Source organism: Phascolarctos cinereus, unplaced genomic scaffold (genome assembly GCF_003287225.1).
Source record: "Phascolarctos cinereus isolate Bilbo 61053 unplaced genomic scaffold, phaCin_HiC Scaffold_9;HRSCAF=440, whole genome shotgun sequence".
In the NCBI taxonomy this organism is placed as follows: domain Eukaryota; kingdom Metazoa; phylum Chordata; class Mammalia; order Diprotodontia; family Phascolarctidae; genus Phascolarctos; species Phascolarctos cinereus.
In genome coordinates, this window is record NW_027556402.1 from 186,247,460 (window position 1) to 186,267,783 (window position 20,324).

At 38.8% G+C, this 20,324-nt stretch overlaps 1 protein-coding gene across 1 annotated transcript in view; it reads left to right on the plus strand.

The window, feature by feature from the left end:
- The window catches only part of HS3ST1 (heparan sulfate-glucosamine 3-sulfotransferase 1), a 47,802-nt gene extending 32,917 nt beyond the window's left edge, over window positions 1–14,885 (plus strand). The window contains exon 2 of the mRNA XM_020992291.2: window positions 10,195–14,885. Coding sequence (XP_020847950.1) covers window positions 10,317–11,264 — 948 coding nt within the window. The 5' untranslated portion in view covers window positions 10,195–10,316 and the 3' untranslated portion in view covers window positions 11,265–14,885. The remainder of the gene's footprint in view (window positions 1–10,194) is intronic.
- The last annotated feature ends 5,439 nt before the right edge of the window (window positions 14,886–20,324 follow it).

The window sequence follows — 20,324 nt, forward strand, 5'->3', positions numbered from 1 at the left end:
TGACAGGCACCAGCTGAGGCTCTTGTTTCCTGCTTTCTGGGTTTCAGAGATGACCTGGCAAATATATCCTTTTGACACCATTACAAGAGTGATCTGAAGCAGTCATGCAACGATAGAGAGATGCTTCTGACTCTTCTAAAGATTAGTAGTAGTTGCCTGCATTTGCCCAGAAAGATGACTTAATAGGAAGGGGTAGTTTTATTTTTACCGTCTGCTTTCAAGTAGAGTGCATGTCCTAGGAATTCAAAAATAACTTTTACTCCTATGTGTTGTTAGAAGAGACGCCAAATTTGAATGATGATAACAGGCTGAGAAAGTGAAGCCAGTCATATGACCATAAAGCAAGATGGTAGATAGGTGGACCCCCAAAATGAAGGGTCCAGTGACACTTTTGCAATGTTAGGAGAATGCAAGAGAAGCCTCCAGCGCATTGGGCGGCCCTTCTTGTGAACTTATGGGAGGATGTGAACATGGACAGCAACAGGCTGGGGAGGGATGGGTTGGCTACAATTTCCATGATTAGAGAGGCTTCCAAAATCGTGAGATGACAGATTCATCTGAGTAGTTGAATGTTAGCAAGATGAAAGAACATTGCAACGATGGAGGGACCCTTGAAAGCCTTTTACTTTAACCTTTACCTCAAGCATGAGCTCCTTCTGAGAGAGATGCTATATGACAGGATTACTGGGTCTTACCATCCAGCTTGCCACCAAAACCAGCTATATGGTTGTCATCCCCGTATTATAATGTGAGCTCCCTGGGGGAGGAGACTGTGTGTTGGCCTTAGTATCCCCCAGTGCTTACCTAGCACAGTGCATGTCACATAACAAATGCTAAATAAATGCCTGTGGGAAGGGGGAGGGGAAAAGAATAGGCATTTATATAGGCCTATATATTATAAATAGGCCTATTACATGCTAGGCACTGGGCTAAATAGTTTTAGATACATTGTTTCATTTAATCCTCACAGCAACATTGCAAGGTAAGTGTTATTATTATCCCCATTTTTAGAGTTCAGGAAACTAAGGCAAACAGAAGTTGAATGACTTGTCTAGGGTCACACAGTAAATTTCTGAGGTTGTATTTGAACTCAGGTCTTCCTCCATGCTTAGCATTCTATCCACTCGCTGCACCACAAGCTAGCTGGTGTGGACTATATTCTCAGTGCATAGTGTTTTGTATATACTAAGTAATAAATGTTCTCTCTTCTTTTTTTTCTCATTTCTTCCCTTCCTTCCTTTTGCCTCTCTTCTTCCCCTCCTTCTTTCACTTTCTCCCTCCCTCTCTTCCTACTTCCTCTCTCCTCCCCTTCTTTCCATTCTTCCTTCCTAGCTATGTCCTTTGTTTACGAGGAATTCAAGTTGGGCTCCTGGCCCTGGCCCTCATTTTTGGCTATCATGTGTACTAACAAAACCTTGTAGTTGGAGAATTACAATAATTTTAATAATATTTCAATGGATCCATGATGTTGTCAATGTGGCTTCCCCTTTAAAAGGTACAGATCACAACCTGACCATCCCTTCTTATTTTATGTCACTCTTGCTCATAACTTCCCATGGTTCCATCATAAGGGGTTCACCTAATGTCCTGAAGCCCAGTCTCTGTATTTTTAACATTACATGAGAGAGAACCTGATCTTTGTCCAGCACTTTAACATTTACAAAGTCCTTTCCTCACGACAGTCCTGTGAGCACAAGAGCTCTCTGAGTATTCTTATTTTCATTGCATTTATGGGGGATCTGAGGGTCAGAGAGGGGAAGTGATTTACTCAGTTCAGTCACCCAGTAAGCAAGTTGAAGGACCCGTAACCAAATCTGCTTTCCAAATATTAGTGTGTGTGTGTGTGTGTGTGTGTGTGTGTGTGTGTGTGTTTTCTATTTACGCAGAGTGTCTTGTGGCTATTGTGAAAGGGGTTAGGGACCAGGGGAGAGAAGGGGGAAAGCAGCGAAGTCAACCTAAAATTGAATTGAGGATCTTTTATAAGATAGAATATGCAAAAGTCTTAGTTCAGTTTTAAAAAGCTCTATAAAATACTTAATATCAACATGTTAATATTATATATGCTATTTAAAAACTCTTGGTCTCAAGAATTTTAAGCTATTAAAGCCACACTAAGACTTTAAGGACATGCTGTTTAAGCCATCTATCCCTTCCCCCCAATCTTCTCTTCCCGGAAAGCAACACTCCATACCCAGACCTGAGCAGCGTAACGTCTAACAACGGTCTGTTTTTCCCCTTAAGAGCATTTCTATGTACTGCAAAGATCTCATAGTCTTGGTTTCATTGGACAACACCCTTCATGTTCACCCTAAGCAGTTTAAAGGTGTTATAGATGCAAAGAGGTGAAGTGACTGGCCCAGAGTCACATAGGGAACAAGGGCTTCCTGTTTCAGAGTCAGTATCCGAACTCACACTGTCAACCTCTAAGGCCAGCGCTCTTTCTGCCTCATAAGGTAGGTCAGAACTGTGAAAGTTTAGGAGAGATAAGCAAGCACTCACAGGTACATCAAACTGACCCTTCTTCCCTCTCACACTAGTGAATATTCCTTTTGTTCCAGCACACATTCTTGTGCAAAGCAGATGGAAAATTGTAGACATAATTACATTTCAAACCCAGTTTCAGATTGTGGATTAGATAATAAAAGAGACACACACACAAAAAGGTTTCTTTGTTCATGGAGGTTATTTTCTTGCCTTTCTCTAGTAAAATATTCAGCTGTATCTTAGGCATCCCAGGGTCCTCTAGTTCTTCTTCTTACTCTTCCTTTTCATATGTATTTGGCACCTAATTAACAGCTCCCCAAGGGTGTGGAACCATGTGATAAATGTAAACCAACTGTGACTGAAGGCATGGAATCTTGTCTTTTGAATTATTGAAACCCAACTAGAGGCATCCCTGCAGGTCAAAGAAAATCCAGCTCCCTCCTCCTCTCCTCTCTGTTCCCTATGTCTCCCCTTAAAGGGAGAGACAAAACACAATTATGGAGATCACTCATGTTTGAACCTATAAACCTAGCTCCCAACTTACATTCACCTTCTCTGTTGTCTATGCCTTTGGTCTTCAGAAAAACAAAATTACAACAGCAAAGATTATAGAGGCACTTATGATAAATAGGGATTGCAGAATAAATTTCCTAGGTCTTCTCAGGTCCCTTAAAAGTTCATTTCCATATAAATTTAGCAAGGTAAACTGGATAAATTCTAGTTTAGAAAGGTAATTGTTGGTGGTCCTCTGGGCTGCTTGGAAGTTTTCTTTTTTTTGTCTCTTCACCATAGGTGTAGGTCGAACCCTAGACACCCCTCATTTATGTAGAGAGGAGATCTGTTTATTGTAGATAACTCCTTCAAATTTCAGAAGGCTTGACAACATATTCTCTGTAACAGCTGTTGCAAAGCATTTCTTCTCTCCTAAAGCCCCCAACTCCTCCCACTTCCCACTCAATAAACATGAGTAATTATTATAGAATGGTAAGGATGAAGTCGGATTGCAACATAGTGAGGGTTGATTGGGTGGTGAGTAAGTGGAGGCAATGAGTACATGTTTCTTAAAGTTTGACAGTGAGGGGGAAAAGAGAGACAGCGTGATGGATTGAGAATACAACAAATCCAAAGAAGGTTTTTGTTTTGTCTAGTTTTTTTTGGTCTCTTCATTTGCCATTGCTCTTTTTAGGATACAGAAGGACTGAATATATTTGTAAGCTGAGTGTAGAGAGCTAGGAGAGAAGAATTTGTAGATAAATGGGAGGGAAGAATGATCCTTGATGGTACAAGGTCAGGAAGACATGTAATTGAGCACATGGGTGAATTTTTTTTTTTTTTTTGCCTTGCCAAGGAAGACACTAGCTGGATCTCTGAAACTGGAGAGATGGAGGACAGGCTGGGTTAGGGCACTGAGAGTTTTGAGGTTTGTTAAAATCAGATGGCTTCAGTCTTTTGAGTAAAGAGGCAAGAAGACTAGCAGTGAAAAGTTAGCTAGAAGTGAGAGGAGCTGGGAGGTTTTAAGAGATCAGGGAAACTTTAGAACAGCTGTTATAGAGAAGGTAATGCCAAAACTTCTAAAATTTGAACAAGATAGCCACAATAAACAGATCTCTTCCCTATACAAATGAATGGTTTTATGAATTGTATTAAAACTCTCATGGAAAAGGGAGGGGGTAGATTTCTAAGCGGTGCATATTGGATTTGGGGGATGGGAAATGGAATAGATCATTAACCCTGAACAAACTGACTTTCTGAACTCAGGTTAATCAAGTTTAGTTGAAGTAAGGATTGTATGGAAACTGACTTTTAGGTAACTTGTAAAGACCTGTATAACTTTCACATAACAATCCATCTTGTGATGGCATGAACCCCTCCCGGCTTTGTTGCTATTTTCATTGAAGACCAAAGACATAGAAAGGTTGGAAAGCCAATCTAAGTTGGCAGTTAGGTTTTTAGGTTCAAGTGTGAGTGATAGCCATAACTGTGCTTCATCTTTTCCCATGAGGCTGGAGAGGGTAGGAGTAGGGAGGAGAGCATTTTCTTTGACTTATTGTGATGCCTCTAGTTGAGTTTTGATAATTCAAAAGAAAAGTTCACTTGTTCATTTGATTTGCAGAGCACCTTATATACTTTATTTCATTTGAATTTCATAACACCTAAGCAAAGTAGATGCTATTATTATCTCTCCCTTTAGAGAGAAGGGAACAGAATGGAGGCTGTGAGAAAGATTTGTCTTTTTGTCTTCATCAGGTTTGTACCTGAGAAGCTCTGCTTCTACAGCAAGTTACCCCTCCCTTATCCTTCCCCCCAATTCCAGCTCTACTGGAGTCGAGGTGGAAGGGAGGGGTAACAAATCACCACCACCACCATCCCAATAGTGTGTCTTCTGCCGTAGTGGAGGTCATAGAAGAAGGCAGGCAAGATCCCAAAGAGATAGTCTAAATGGGAATATGCTTATGAGGCCCCGGGGGGTGAACTACTTTCTCCATCCCCCAAGGACATGGGTCTGCCAAGGACTTTGAGGTGTGAATTCTGGTTTTTGGACTCTGGTTTCTTCTCTAAAATGGAAAGGTAGTGCCCCCTCCCCCCAAAATGTTGAGTCTAAGAACAAAGCCATTGTCTCTCATTTCCTCAAGTAGGTTACCACTCTAATCCTTCAGTGCTTAACCAGAGACTTTGTATTTCATAGACTTACAATGCATGTCAATTTTTAATTAGAATTTGATTTGGCCAAGTGAGGTGTAGCATGGGGACAAAAGAGTTTTAAGTGCTCAAGAAAATTTTGTGACAATAATTATTATTGTCATCCTAATGGTAGTTGATATTTATGTGAATATATTTATGTGAATGTTAACAGATTTCTTAACAACAACCCTGTGAAATGTATCTATCGAAACTACAGAAAGGTCACAGCTAGGATTCAAACTCAGGCCTCCTGAATATAGGTCCAAGGCTCTTTCCAGTAATCCATATTCATCTTTAAAAAATGCTTCTAGCTCTAAAACCTACGGTTCATTCATTTGACATATTTTTGTTGAGCATTTGTTATGTATAATTCACTCTGCTAGGAATTGAGGATCAAAAGAGAAAGGTTACACATTCCCCAGACTAAAGGAGTTTGCATTCTATTGGTGTGATGCAACATGAACACGGATGGGTTAATGAAGAATATATACCAAGTCATTTCAGGCGAGAAGGAAAGTGGCAATTGAGAGAATTATAAAAAAAGTGTCAGAACTTCCCCCTCTGTACTGTCAGTAGCCCTGTCTTTGGTGGAATTCTTTCCTTTCCCAGTCTATCATGTTACTTAAGCATTGTTCCTTATTTATCTGTATTCACCCTCAGTGCCAGGCACACTGCTTTGTATATAATAGATGCTCAGCAAATATTTGTTGAAGGAGTGACACAAGTAGTTGGTAATCTTTGTCAAGGGATCAGTGGAGTATACTGCAAAGGATAAAGCATGTATTTTGGTAAACAATGTTTTTAATTAACTCTTTTCAATGGATGGGGTTAACTATAGACTGCTCAGTTCAATCATGCAGATGATATTGAACTGTCTTCTCCCCTAACAGTAATCTCAGAGGCAGCTCTCAGCAAAAATATGAAGATGGTCGTACTGACTGCTAATTCTAGGTCATATCAATACAATGCAAAAACAATAGGTTCATCTGGCCAATCCAGTTGACCTGAGCTTCAAAAAGGAATGGAGTTGGACTGAATGGATCAGTTGTTCTGTTGCCTGAACTCAGTGGTCAATTCATTTAAAATGCCCCCAAAGAGAAGGTATAGCCTTATACATACAGCAACAAAGTGCCCACACTTTTCTGGGACAATCACCATTCAAGAAAAGAAAGCAACGTGGTTTTACAGAACATGCGTCATTTGTCAGAGGACAGGTCCTTATTTAGTTTCACCAAATGTGGTCATGATATTTATGCCACAGTTTTATCAACTTTGTGGCCTCACTACAGTATTATTTTTTGTTTATTTTAAACTTTCTAATTAGAGAATTATTCTAGACCATCTCCAAGATCTCTTCTAGCTCAAAAGGTCTGTGATTCTCAAAAGGCCAGCATCTCTTTAATTGCATTACTACTTAACGTACACTCAAAAATCAGCAAACCAAATTTGTATAATAGGATATTAGCCCTGCTGGTTTGATGACAGGATAGGGCCTCCTAGGTTCCATTTTCCATTTGTGCAGTTTGAAAGATTTTCACTCTAATGAAGCAAATTTCAAATCTACCTTGATTAATGAGGATAATAGCTCATATTTGGGTAGTGCTTTACAAAGTGATTTCACATGTATTATTGCTTTTGATCCACACAATGGCTCTCTCAGGTAGACTGGTATAGGGAAAGGAACTAGAATGGAAAATGGACCTATAATTGAATTAAAATAAAGAACTCCTGGATGAGAAAACCTCTTTATCAATGCAGGTCAATACTTTATTGTCCTAGAGAGCTTCCTAGAGAGAGCCCTGAGAGTTAGCTTGTCTGAAAGGCAGGGCCTGCACCTAGGTCTTCCTGCCAATTCCAATGGGTGCCCTTTTGAGGGAGGGTGTGCAGATATGAAGGAGCCACATTTTGTGCATGAGGAAACAGGCTCAGAAAGATAAAATAAATTATTTGTAAGAGGCCAGAAATTGAACCTAATGTCTTATTAATCCTAGGTGAATTTTTTTTAATACCTCCACACGCACATACACACACACATATACCTTTAAAAGGTATTCTATTTTTTAATTATATCTTTTGCTTTATATCACCTGGATTCATGAATATACTCTCCCTTGCTCGCTCCCCTACCCATGAAGGCATCCATTGCAACAAAGATTGAAAAACAAAGAAGGAAAGATGCTTTTCACTTTTATAAATTGCCCACTATGGTCCAGGCATCATGCAGAGCACTTTACAAATAATCTCATTTGATACCCTGGGAGGCAGGTTGTTATGCTTTCCATTTTATAGTTGAGGAAACTAAGGTAAACAGTAATTAAGTGATTTGCTCAGGGTCACACAAGTAGTAAATATCTGAGACTTGATTTGAAAGCAAGATTTCCTGACTCCAGGCCCGGTACTCTTTCCAATGTGAGGCCTAGCTGCCAGTTGAACAAACCAACACATTGACCTCATCTGGCAATATAGTCAGTGTTTCATATTCATGCTCTCTATGACCACAACCACCTGAAATGACAAGATGGTGGTATATTCCTCAACTCTTCTCCAGGGCCAAGCTTGGTTATTTTTCATTCTTTCCTTTTACATTGTTGTAGTCTTTATGTATATTGTTTTCATGATTCTGCTTACTTCACTTGGTATCAGTAAATATATTTATATGTACATGTATATATACACGTTTGTATATGTGTATATAGGTGTATATGTATATATACACACATAGACATACATGTGTATATATGTATGCATACACATATTTTTTTCTATGCTTTAGAAGAAGGCAAACAATATATTCATTGACTACAAAAAGGTAAATAGAAAAACCAAGCTGAGCACTACAGATTTATCATGACCAAGCTTGGCCTGAAACAATCAATGAGAAATTGCACTCTCCTATCTTCTTGGCAGAGGTAGAGGTGAAACATAGATATGTTGAGTAGTTCTGCAAAACTATTTTCTCCTATTTTTCCCCTTTGTAAGAAGGTAATTGATCTCTAAGTAGAAGGGAGGGGAAGAAAGTGATACACAACCAAATATATCAATAAAAATCAAAAAATAAACTTTTCAATGCATCTCTGAAGTCTTCATAACATAGTGCTATTGTATTCTTGTATCACAATTGAGCCATTTTCCAATTGATGGGTAGATGCTTTGTTTCGAGTTCTTTGCTACCAGAAACATGATACTTCCTTTTAATTATAAGGAACTAAATAGAGTCCCTCTTGTTCCCAGGAAGAATTTCTCCCTGACCCCATAAACACTAAATTTGTTCTCTTGTATCAAAACAGTACTACCATCTGATATTTATATATTTTTCCCTTAAAACCTTCTTTGATTGCCCCTTCATATTACAAAAATGACCTCAGTTTCTCAGTCTATACTAGTGGAATATAAGCTGTATTGACATAGTAAGCTGGGCATGTTTCAACTGGGGATCCAATGATGGATGAACTGTGTGTGTTTTACCTGGAGGATGCCCCAGGAGTTTCAGGAAGATGCATCACCTCAGGCCACCAGGTTATTAATTATTTTGACCATAGCTACTCACAGAGATTTTTAAGGTATTTAGGGGGCAAGGATCTGCATTGGCAGAGGGCTTATCCATACTTGGATATTTTGCACTTTTGTTTTTCACATTCTCCCTTGGGTGAGGGTAAACAGAATTAGCTGGATGAAAATCTCAGATCTCTAATTCATTTTGGCTTTGTCAGATTTGGAATACTACATGAAAAGTTCTCTCCCCATTCCCCCCACCCAAAAAATGAGGGAGCACTATACTTTTGGGATTTCATATATCACTGAACATGATCATTCAACTTACAGTAAGAGACCCACAAATAGAAGATCTCCTTCTTCTCATCCTTACTCCTTTTTAAAAATAATATTTTATTTTCCCCAATTACATGTAAAAACTTTTTTTTCAGCCGAAGACACAGTTTATTAGAACATCCATCATATTGGGCAGACTCTTAAGGAGTCTGAACATTAGTAAGCTACTGGCTTATTGGCTAGATTATAAGAATCTAAGCAGTGGCTAGATTTTAGGAATCTGAGCAGTGGCATGATTATAAGAATCCCAGCAGTGACTAGATTTTAGGAATCCCAGCCAAAAATAATTTTTAATATTTATTTTAAAGTCTTGAGTTCCAAATTTTATTGCTCCCTCCCGGATTCCTGAGATGGTAACAATCTGATGGAGGTTATATATATATGTGCAATCATTTGCGCAAGAAGACTCAAGAAAGAAAGATAGAAAGAGAGAGAAAGGGAGAGAGAGAGAGAGAGAGAGAGAGAGAGAGAGAGAGATAGAGAGAGAGAGAGAACTAGTTATGCTTCAGTCTGTTTTCAGACAGCATGAGTTCTTTCTCTGGAGGCGGATGGCATTTTTCATCATGAGTCCTTTGAAATTGTCTTCCACCCCTACTCTTAAATAATAAGATTACATTTATACAAATATTCAAGGGAAACAGTCACTAATAAAAATGTTTACTAATGAAGATCATTGACAAACAATAACACATAAGGAATGAATAATTAATAGTGTGTGACATTCCTATGTAATTGCATTAAATATTACTGATGGTGTTAGCATTCCCTTGTACAGATGTTGTTGCCAAAAATGATCTATGATGTGAGTACCAACCCTGAATAGCACAATTACTGATATTATACACAGCTTCTATTAGCTACCAATGCCTGCGTCTGGTCATCTATAAATAAGACTCAACAGATATTGAAGTTCATTCTGGGTCCTGTCAAGAACATTAAAACCATTGTTTTATTAAGTACACAACCAATATAGTGTTCAACAATGCTAAAGCTGGAAGGACCCGAAGGACATTGAATGTCAGAGCTGGAAACACCCTTCAAGATAGATAATGAAATCCAACTCCCTCATTTTACAAATTAAAAAAAAAATTGAGGCCAGGAGAAGGGAAATGACTTGCCCCAAAGTTAGCTATTTTGGCAAAGGTATTAAGGCTTCACCTGTGTTGCACAGGCTAATCTCTGTCTTATTTTCTTTTGCAGTAATATCACTGTTTGCCACATATATGTGACGTGAACAAGGAGGAGCTCTGTGAAGACATTTCTATGCAGCGGTTGCTTCATGACCCCTCATCCAGTTGAGTGAAGCTAGACCAGTGTCCGCCATGACAGTACTTGTTCTGGGAGCAGTGCTGCTAATCCTCCAGCCACAGCTAGTGCCTTCTCATCCTGCCACCAGCCCTGAAGCAGAAGTCCCTTCTGAAGCTGGGCAGAAAGAGCTCTTAAGGAAAGGCTCTCTCAAGAGTGACTTCCAAGATGGTGCTCCTTTGAATGGATCTAGCCAGAGGCTCCCACAAACCATCATCATTGGGGTGAGGAAAGGCGGTACCCGAGCCCTGCTAGAGATGCTTAGTTTGCACCCAGGGATAGCTGCTGCTGAAAGCGAAGTCCATTTTTTCGACTGGGAAGATCATTATGGAAATGGCCTTGAGTGGTACCTCAGGCAAATGCCCTACTCTTTCCCTTATCAGCTCACTGTGGAAAAAACCCCTGCGTACTTCACATCGTCCAAAGTGCCTGAGAGAGTTTATAACATGAACCCATCCATCAGACTGCTGCTCATCCTGAGAGACCCCAGCGAGCGAGTTCTGTCTGACTACACTCAAGTGTTTTATAACCACGTGCAAAAACACAAACCCTACCCATCCATTGAAGAGTTTCTCATCAAAGATGGTGAGCTCAATGTGGAATACAAGGCAATAAACCGCAGCCTCTATTATTTTCACATGCAAAACTGGCTCCAGTATTTTCCGCTAGATCACATTCACATAGTGGATGGGGATCAACTCATTAGAGACCCTTTCCCAGAAATAGAAAAAGTAGAGAGGTTCTTGAAGCTGTCTCCACAAATCAATGCTTCAAACTTCTATTTTAATAAAACAAAAGGCTTTTACTGCCTAAGGGACAGTGGCAGGGACCGGTGTTTACACGAGTCAAAAGGAAGAGCACACCCTCAAGTGGATCCCAAATTACTTAACAAACTGCATGAATATTTTCATGAGCCAAATAAGAAATTCTTTGAGCTTGTTGGCAGAACATTTGACTGGCACTAGACTACCAAGCAAGGCTCTGAACCTTTCTACTCTAAGTTCTGGTGTATGTCTAGGAAAGACAAAAAATAATAATAATAACAAAGGGCATTGAAGCTATAATTTATTTGTAAGATCCATAAATTACTTATGTACAGTATTAGATTCACGATTGCCATATATACTAGTTATATTTTTCTACTTGTTGAATTGAAAGCATTTTGTATTGTTTTTCATGGTTGTTAACATGGTGTATGATGTCTCTATATGAAGGAACTAAAATATTTCACTGCATAAGATTGGCTAGAGGCTGTGTTGTCCTTCTCAGTATAAAATCCATTTGCCCCCAAATATCTGAGGCAACCAGCAATTTGAGACTGCAGTATCCAGACCCCTTTATTACTTTCCAATGGAAAACTGCTTGTGCATTATGTTTCTCAATCTGTTTTTTTTCCCCTGCAGTTCTTTTAATTTTTAATGCCTCACTGTGGTCATCAGATTTCTTTGACTTGCCTCATAAAATAATGTATCTTGCCTGACATGCCTTATTATTTGCAGAAGTAGCACTTTTTCCCAGACTGAAATGAAATTTGGCAAATATCTGAGTGTGGGTCTCAAACCTGTGTAAACTTTGTATGGATTACAGAGCATCTCATAAAAGCTGAAGGCTTTAGGTCTGCAGTTCTTAACCTTTTGAGGTCAATGGACCCTTTTGGTAGGTTGCTGAAGCCTATGGACCCTTTCTCAGAATAATGTTTTTAAATACATAAAATAAAATATATAGGATGTCAAAGGAAGCCAATTACATTGAAATATAGTTTCGTATATTTACACATATATATGTGTGTATGTATGTATGTATATACATATAGATACACATATGTATATACATATACATATACATATACACATACACACATATAAACCCTGGGTTAGGAACCCTGTTCCAAATAGTTTGTCCCTGTCCAAACATACCATCTATCTGATTTCTGCACCTCAAAAATTGGAGAAGTCAGCATCAGCAGTGGGAGAGAATAAGGGCCCCAAGCTTTCAGGATAGATTTTAACTTATACTGGATGCCCATACAGCCCCATTTGAAGAGAGCCACAATTAAAGCCCTGGTACAGTAGAGAGAATTCTAGCTGTGGAGTCAACAGACATGGGTTTAAATCTCAACTCTGGCAAGCCATCTGTGATCCTAGGACACTAAAATAAGACAATATTAAGTCAATGAGCCATCACTGCACTTGGGTATTTGCAGCAAAGGAAAAAAGAGTGATTCTACCCTCATGACCTTGTGACTATCTGTCTGAACCTCAGTTTACTTGTCTTTAAAATGAGACTAAATTAGGTGACTTCTAAGGACCCTTCTGCATATAATTCTTAGGATCCTGAGGAAGGTTTCATCTTTTGAAGGCTAGATTATGCCCATCCAATTCATTCCTTTGTTCCTTAGGGAAAAGAAACAGTATAGAAAAGCAAACTGTGAATTTGGTTTACTAAGGAATAACGTCATATAGTCTATACTGCAGTGTTGTGTGAAGAGTACTGGTTTGGGGGACTGGAGACCAATGTGCTGGTCTTGATTCTACTAAAAACCAGGTGTATGGCCTCTGGCAATCCACTTTACCTCTTCAGCCCCTCAGTTACTTCATTTATATAAAGAGGGACTAATACTGATCATCTCTCAACCCTCTTCCAGATTTAAAAATTCTTTGACATGCAACGATTTAGCCAGCTCAACCTCATGATATCTAACAAACTAAATTTGTTTCCTAGTCCTGAAAGCTAGACTATACCTCTGACTTTTAGGGTGCAAACAATACATCAGGGTCCATTTTTGTTTCTGAAAGTAGGGGCTCCTGTTAGTGGATCACTATCCTTAACCTGTTCTCTGTGTTCATATGAAGTTGGAAGCTGATCAAATGTTAGCCAGCTAGGAGTCTCTCATAAGAATTGTGAGATGGGTGAATCACCACTACACTTCAGCAGGTCATTTTGGAAGCTGGCCTGACCTCACAGTGTCCCCAGGAGCTGTGCAAGGGTGGAGTGAAAAACTCTATCTTAAGGGAACACCCTTCTGAAAACCTGCCCTGTCCCTGGGGTGGTGGAAGGAATTTATCCTCATACTGCTTTGCAAAGGAAAACCAAACCAAACAGACAAATAAAAACAATGAATTGGGAGTGACAAAACTGGTAGTTCTAGTTTCAGCTCCTCAGCTCAGCTGCCATTTTACTATGTGACCTTGGTAAATCATTCTACTTCTCTGAGACTCATTCTTCTTGTCTGTAAAATGAGGGTCCAGGGGAGGTGTGGGCTAGATAATTTTAAAGTCCTAAATCCTTTAATTCTAAATATTAAGGGCCCTCCAACCCTAATCTTTCATGTTCTAAGATTCCTTCTAGTGCTAACATTTGTAGACAGAGTCAAGAGATCTGTAGAAGACTTATTCTTTGCCCCTCAAGGACCATCCAATGTATTTGAGGCACTAAAAGGAGCATGTATTAACCATAAAATGGAGTTGAATGAAATGACCTCTGTTCCCTTGAAGGTTAGTGGTCAATGAATTGCGTAGTAAATGCGTAATAAGTGCTCATTGATTTTAACTGAATTTGCCCTTAAACAGTAAAGGAAGTGATTAATTGTGTGATACTGACCATACACACCCAAAAAAAGAATTCAGAGAAGTGAGTGATCAAAGTGTACCAAAGTAGTCAGGAAAGGTTTCCTGGAGAAAGTGGGAACAGAGGTGGAAGGTAAGGATGGGTAAGATTTAGATCATGTAAGGGGAAATGGCAGAGCATTCAGGCAAAAGGAATATCATAAGTAGAGGCAAGGAAGTCAGACTGTATATGGTGTGTGTTGGGTTGTGGGGTAGGTACTTTAAGGAAACCAATGTAACTAGAGCCCACTGTGGGTGTTGGAGTACAACTGATTCACCTCTTTTATGATGTAATGTTTCTACCACAAGACTATGTGGACCTTTAAAAACTGAGTAAAAGAGGAAGGATTTGATAGAGCAGGTAAGAGCCATTTTTGTGGTCAACAAGAAAAGAAATCCATTGAGTGTTGGCATAACTGGAACTTTTCCCTACTAAAGCGTGTTTTCTGAAACATTAAATGAAAATTTTTGAATGAAAAATTGTAAAATGAAAACTATTTAGTTCTCTTTCTTCTTCCTCCTGTCTTCCAGATTTCCCCTAAGTTCAGGGTGCCATTACAATTTGACATTAAATATTAGGTGGCATGAAGTAATTTCTCCTTCACTCCCATTCTGATAGCACTTTCTGTGATTCTAGTACTTTTCTGATTGAGTCGATTTGTCAATACTTATGTCCATGACCTACCTTTCCAATAGACAGAAAATAAGCCTTGAGTCTTACCCAATGCCTATCACAGTGTTTTGCAACTATCAATGTTAAACTTTGGTGAAAGCCAGGATTATACTCACCAAACTAGGGAACTAAAGGAACACCTCCAATAATTTAAGCCAATAAAACAAATTTGGCTGAATATTGTAGGCAAATGCAGGTTCATCTAAGCAATGATTTAAATTATCCAAGTTCTTCAATCTCAGACCTAGCTTCAATCTCCCTAATTATTAAAATAAAAAAAAATAAAGGAGAAACCTTTACATCTCTTACTTATGTCTACACTCTTTTTTCAGGTTATGCAGGCTGTTATACACAGGTGTAGCCAAAACATGAGTTTGCTAACATTTTCCTTGAACCAGCATGATAAATTCTAAGGAAGATGAGCTTCTACCACACCCATTCATTGATCATGTGAATACTCCTAAAGTAGACAATGGCTACAGAGAAGTGTCATTAATTCCTCTCTTAGAAGCCAGCCCTGCTCTGATTATTCATTCAGACCTCTAGAAGGGCTAAGTGAGAGAGGAAGGGTAATTCTGAAAAACAATGAAGGAACCTGAAGGGCACCATGACAGAAGGAAGAGAAACAACATTCATGAGACTCACTCCCCTCGTTTGACAGATGAGGCAACAGGTCCAGTCAAGGAAAAGGGGTGACTTTTTCAAGGTTTTGTGATTCTACTGCTGTGCATATGATTATTTGGTCTCTCCATCTTCACTGCCTCCACCCCCACCTGCCCCCATCTATCACCTAGGGCTGCTTTAAGAGCTCATCAAACCCTTTCCATCAACACTTTGATTGTTAAGATCCCTCAGCATTTCTTGTGTTTTCTCACGCTGCATTTCATTATGGGCCAACTATCCAGTGTGAGAAAAAGCTATGTTTGGAGCAAATGTCCTGGGCTGCTTAGATGCCTGTGCCTGATATAGACATGTACTTTTATAGCCCTTTATGAAAGAACTAGCCTAAAAGTCAAGAAAATTGAATTCTTGTCCTGGCTCAATTATCCTACACAATGTAGAACCTGGGGCAAGTGGAATCACTACTCTGCTTTTATTTTGTCATCTGCAAAATTAATGATCTGACCTCTCAGGTCCCTTTTATCCAACAAAGTCTATGACTTTGTGAATTTAGGATTGATTTCAGCTGATGAGAAAACCCAGAATGATATCTGATGCTTAATACAGTTATCCCTTCCATATCATAACTTTTCCCATCATGACTTTCCCCATCTCAGTTTTGATATATAGCGAGTCGACATAAGAAATTGAATGGGAATTTGGGAGGAGTTTTGCAGAAGCCACAGACATGTAAAGGCCAAGACAACATAGAAAAAGTTTAGAAACTCAGAAATGCATAAAATATATGTATAGTATTGCACAGTATCAACTCAAATTTTATAATAAGGTACCATAAACACCCCGTAAAAGAAAAAGAAAAAAATCTTCTCTAGAATGAAGGGAGGGCTAAAACTTTTTACGTGGATTTTCCAGATTGTGCCCTTCACCTCCACCATGTGGGAGGGATAACTGTGTAAGAAGACCTTATAAGCTGCTCTATAAAGGCAAAATGTAGTTTGATTATTTCTCCTTTCTATAATTTGAAACACAAAGGAACATAATTTAGATCTGGAAGAGAACCTAGATGTCATGTAGTCCAATCCCATCATTTTACATAAGGAGATTGATAACCAAAGTTTAAGTGACTTACCCAAGGTTACCCCCATAGTAACTGGAAAAGTGAGTATTCAAATCCAATATTTGGTTCCACCAACCAGCTTTCAAAAATTACATGCTTAAGAAATTATTTCTATTTTCCAAGTAATTTAAAAGCTCCTATATTTCTATTTTAAGTATCCAGTTGATACAAGATATACATAACTCTTTTCTGCACATCTGCCTCAAAGAAACATTTTTTTAAAATGTGTATTAATTCATACTTTGAAGAAACATACTGGTGGACTATTAGGATGTCTGTGAAGATCAGTTCTGCATTGAGGCTGGAAGAAATGATGAGAAAAACATAGTCATAGAAAGGTCACAATATCTTTAACTATTTTCAGAAAATGCATCTCACATCAATTGAACATTACTGGGCCCCTAAAAACACAATGTTATAGTTACAAAGCAAGACAGTTTCTATACAGAGGAAAGTGGACCATGAAGACACTCACCTAGAAGGATATAACACCAAAATATTTCTGGAAATATTTAAGAACTTAAGGGAAAGTATTGTGTTCAAAATAATTAATTACCTAAATCAAACCACCTCTAGAATTTCAAGAATCTGAGAATTGTTAATGAACTCAGAGGTTGGCCTAAGTATGACCTGAAATAGTCATTCCTCTCAAATATCTCCATGTAGTGGTTACTTAACATCATAATAAACAATGGCAGCTTTGGCAGCTAACTACCTCATAAGACAGCTTCATTCCATTTATTGTAAAATCTCAGCATTCCTCCTAAAAGCCAAACTTCCATATGTTGGACCTTGTTCTCTGTTTTGAAGTTCAGGAGAGCTGAAAGAAGAGTGTAAGTCTTTTTCTTTTTTGAGGAGGAGGAGGAGGATGGGAGCAGGTTGGGAAAGAATGATTATGTTTGGTTTTACTTAGATGAAAATGGCCAGTTATCTACTCATTTCAGTCCAGTAGGGAGGAAGAGTAGCTAGAGTGTTAGGTTTGGAGTAAGGCAAAAGTCTTGCTTCTGACACTGGGCAGATCCCTTTACCTCACTGTGTCTTAGGCAACTCAGGATTTATCTCCTTAATCACAGATATGTGGAAAGGATTATCAGACCAGGAATTTCTGGAAGGGACAAAAAATAAGTCCTTCCTATATTCACTTAGTCAGTTATATACAGGGGGCAAAATTCTTTTTGCTTTAATTTCATTTCAAAGAGACTGTCTGGGAAAATTAGATGAATATTACTAAGTATTTGAATCATTTTTATTTGTGTTGCAGAAAATCTAATTTCCTACTATGTTTGAAATAGTGGCAGAAGGCTCTCTGTGATGGGAAGAGTAGAGTGGTATAGTGGAAAGAAGGTTAGATTTAGTACCAGAAGACCTGGGTTTGAATCCTTGCTCTGTCATGGGTAGTAACCTCTATGATCTTGTACCCTTAACCTTTCTGAGAGTCCATTTTCTCCTCTACAAATGAAGTTAGACTAGATCAGAGGTTCTTAACCTTTTTTATTCCATTTATTTATTTGTTTATTTGTTTGTTTATCTATCTATCTATTTGTTTGTTTGTTTATTTATTTATTTAATGTCATGGCTTCCTTTGCCAGTCTGGGGAAACCTATACACTTCCTCAGAATTTCTTTTTTTTTTTTAAGAATTGAAGGAAAGGCTAAATTTCACTAAGACACTAATGAAAATAAAGATGTGTTTGTTTTCCTAAGCTCATTTCTGCTCTGTCTCTAGTCTATCTCTAGACCCCAACTTGAGAAGCTCTATATTGAATTATCTCTCAGATTTCTTCCAATGTTAAAATCCTGCCCTTCTAACTGCAAGAAAAATTATTTCATCTCACTTTGAGTTTTAAGTTGCAAGCTGAGATTCAGAATATTTTAGTGCACATAATGGTAGCCTTTGAGTGAAGAAGCCCCAGGTTCAAATCCTGTCTCAGACAATTACTGGCTATGTGACCCCAGGCAAGCCAACATAGTTTTTCTAAGCAACGGTATCTTCATCAGTAAAATGGGGAAAATAATAGCACCTATTTCACTACTGTAAGGATAAAAAGGAAATAATGTAAAACAATTTGCAAACCTTAAAGCTCTACACAAATGTCACACCTGGTTGTGTCCATGGGTCTTCTTGTCATCTGCTACCCTGCTTCTTACCACCTGGACTATTGGCCCTCCAAACAAGATGCTCTCAGGTTTTGGAGGAATTCATCTTCCCTGAGAATTGGGAGCACAGATCTTTGGAACTCTTGCCCTAGGGAGCTGTCTTAATTGAAGAGTAATTGCATTCCCATTTCTAGCCAGTCCCAGACCAAACCCTGTTTAAAAACCTTTCAGAACTCCACCCAGGGCATCTTGCCATTTGCCCCCTCTCCCTCACCAACATTTCTCTCCTTTCTCTTTCTATTTATTGCTCTGGACACAGTAATCACATTCATACTATTGCCCTTCCTAGAAAGGGCATAAAAATTGGCTATTCTATGGAACAATTGTGAAGAATCTCTATGATGCCCCAGCCTAGAACTCCTTTTCCTATCTACCACTCCTTTCTATCAGTTGTTTTCTCCCATTAGAAAGTAAGCTCTTTGAGGGCAGGGACTGTCTCACTTTTTTGATTTTGTAGCCTCAGGACTTAAGATATGCCAGACACTTAGGAAGTACATAAATGCTTTTAAACTGATCATGCCAGCTATAATAATAATAATAATATAATTGTTACATTATTGTCATCATATCCAATTTGAGGTTCAGCTGTTTCTTACATGTTTGACATAAGGTTTAGAGTCGTAGGTCCATACAATCATAAGATCAAAGATCTAGAGTTAGAAGGGATCTAATTTTACAGATAAGGAGAGGCCCAGAGGTCCTTAGTTATTTGCCTCAAGTCACACAAACAGTGGCAGAGCTAGAAGGCAGCAACATGGAGTTGGGGCAAGACTATGCTTATGAGTCAGGCAACTTGAGTTCTTCCCTCTCCTGGTCCTCTCCCTTGCCAGGTGAATTTTCATCCAATCTGACCATCAGTTGCCTTATCTGTGAAGTGAGCAAATTGTACTCTAGAGGTTCTCAAGAATCTCCTTCAACTCAAACCGTGGGGTCAGCTGGTCCAATCCACAAGGATTCTAAGAACTAGAAGGAACTTTCAAGATCCCCATGTGTAAGCTCTTAGATCAAGGGATCCTAAGGTTTAAAGCTGAAATACAGCTATCCCTTCCACATCACATGGCGGCCCCACTGTGATCTGGAAAATCCACGTGAAAATTTGTGGCCCTTCCTTTGTACCAGAGAAGAGTTGGCATTATTATGGTATTAAAAGATAAAATATGTTGATATTATACAATACTATATGCATTTCTGAGTTTCTGAGCTTTTTGTGTGTGTATGTCATCTACTAGCCTTCACATGTTGGCTGTGGCTTCTGGAAAACTCCACAAAAATTCCTGTTTAATTTCTTATTCCTATCCATGATATATCGAAACTACAATGGGGAAAGTCACAATGTGGAAGTGATAACTGTATGTACCATTCAGTACATTCTCCTATTTTATACCAGTGTGGCCAAGTGACTTACTTACATAGTCACACAGCTCATAATGGTGAGTGTAGGGCCAAAAACCAAGTTTCCTGAGTGCTGGTTCATTCTTCTTTCCCCCCTTATACCTCCCATTGTGGCAAATAAACTGTTAGGCTGTTCTTATGTTTTTAAAGTCTGTGACGTTTTCAAACTTCCCAAATCATGGAGGAGTTCTTTGCTATGTTTCTGTAGCCTGTAGTTTCTACCTTCCAATAAAAAGGTTAACTTTTTCATTGCTCTTGCATCAATTACATAACCAGCCAGATCCTCTAAGGGCATGAATTTCATAAATTATTGACACCATTTGTGAAATGATGACCAACTATGAAACTTATTCCAAGTCACAAAGGAAAACAAAGCCTCCTGGGGCTTTGGCTATATCATTTGTTGACGTAAGCATTTCATCATCTATCTCTGGCTGCACACTTCAAGTTGCTTATGGTCC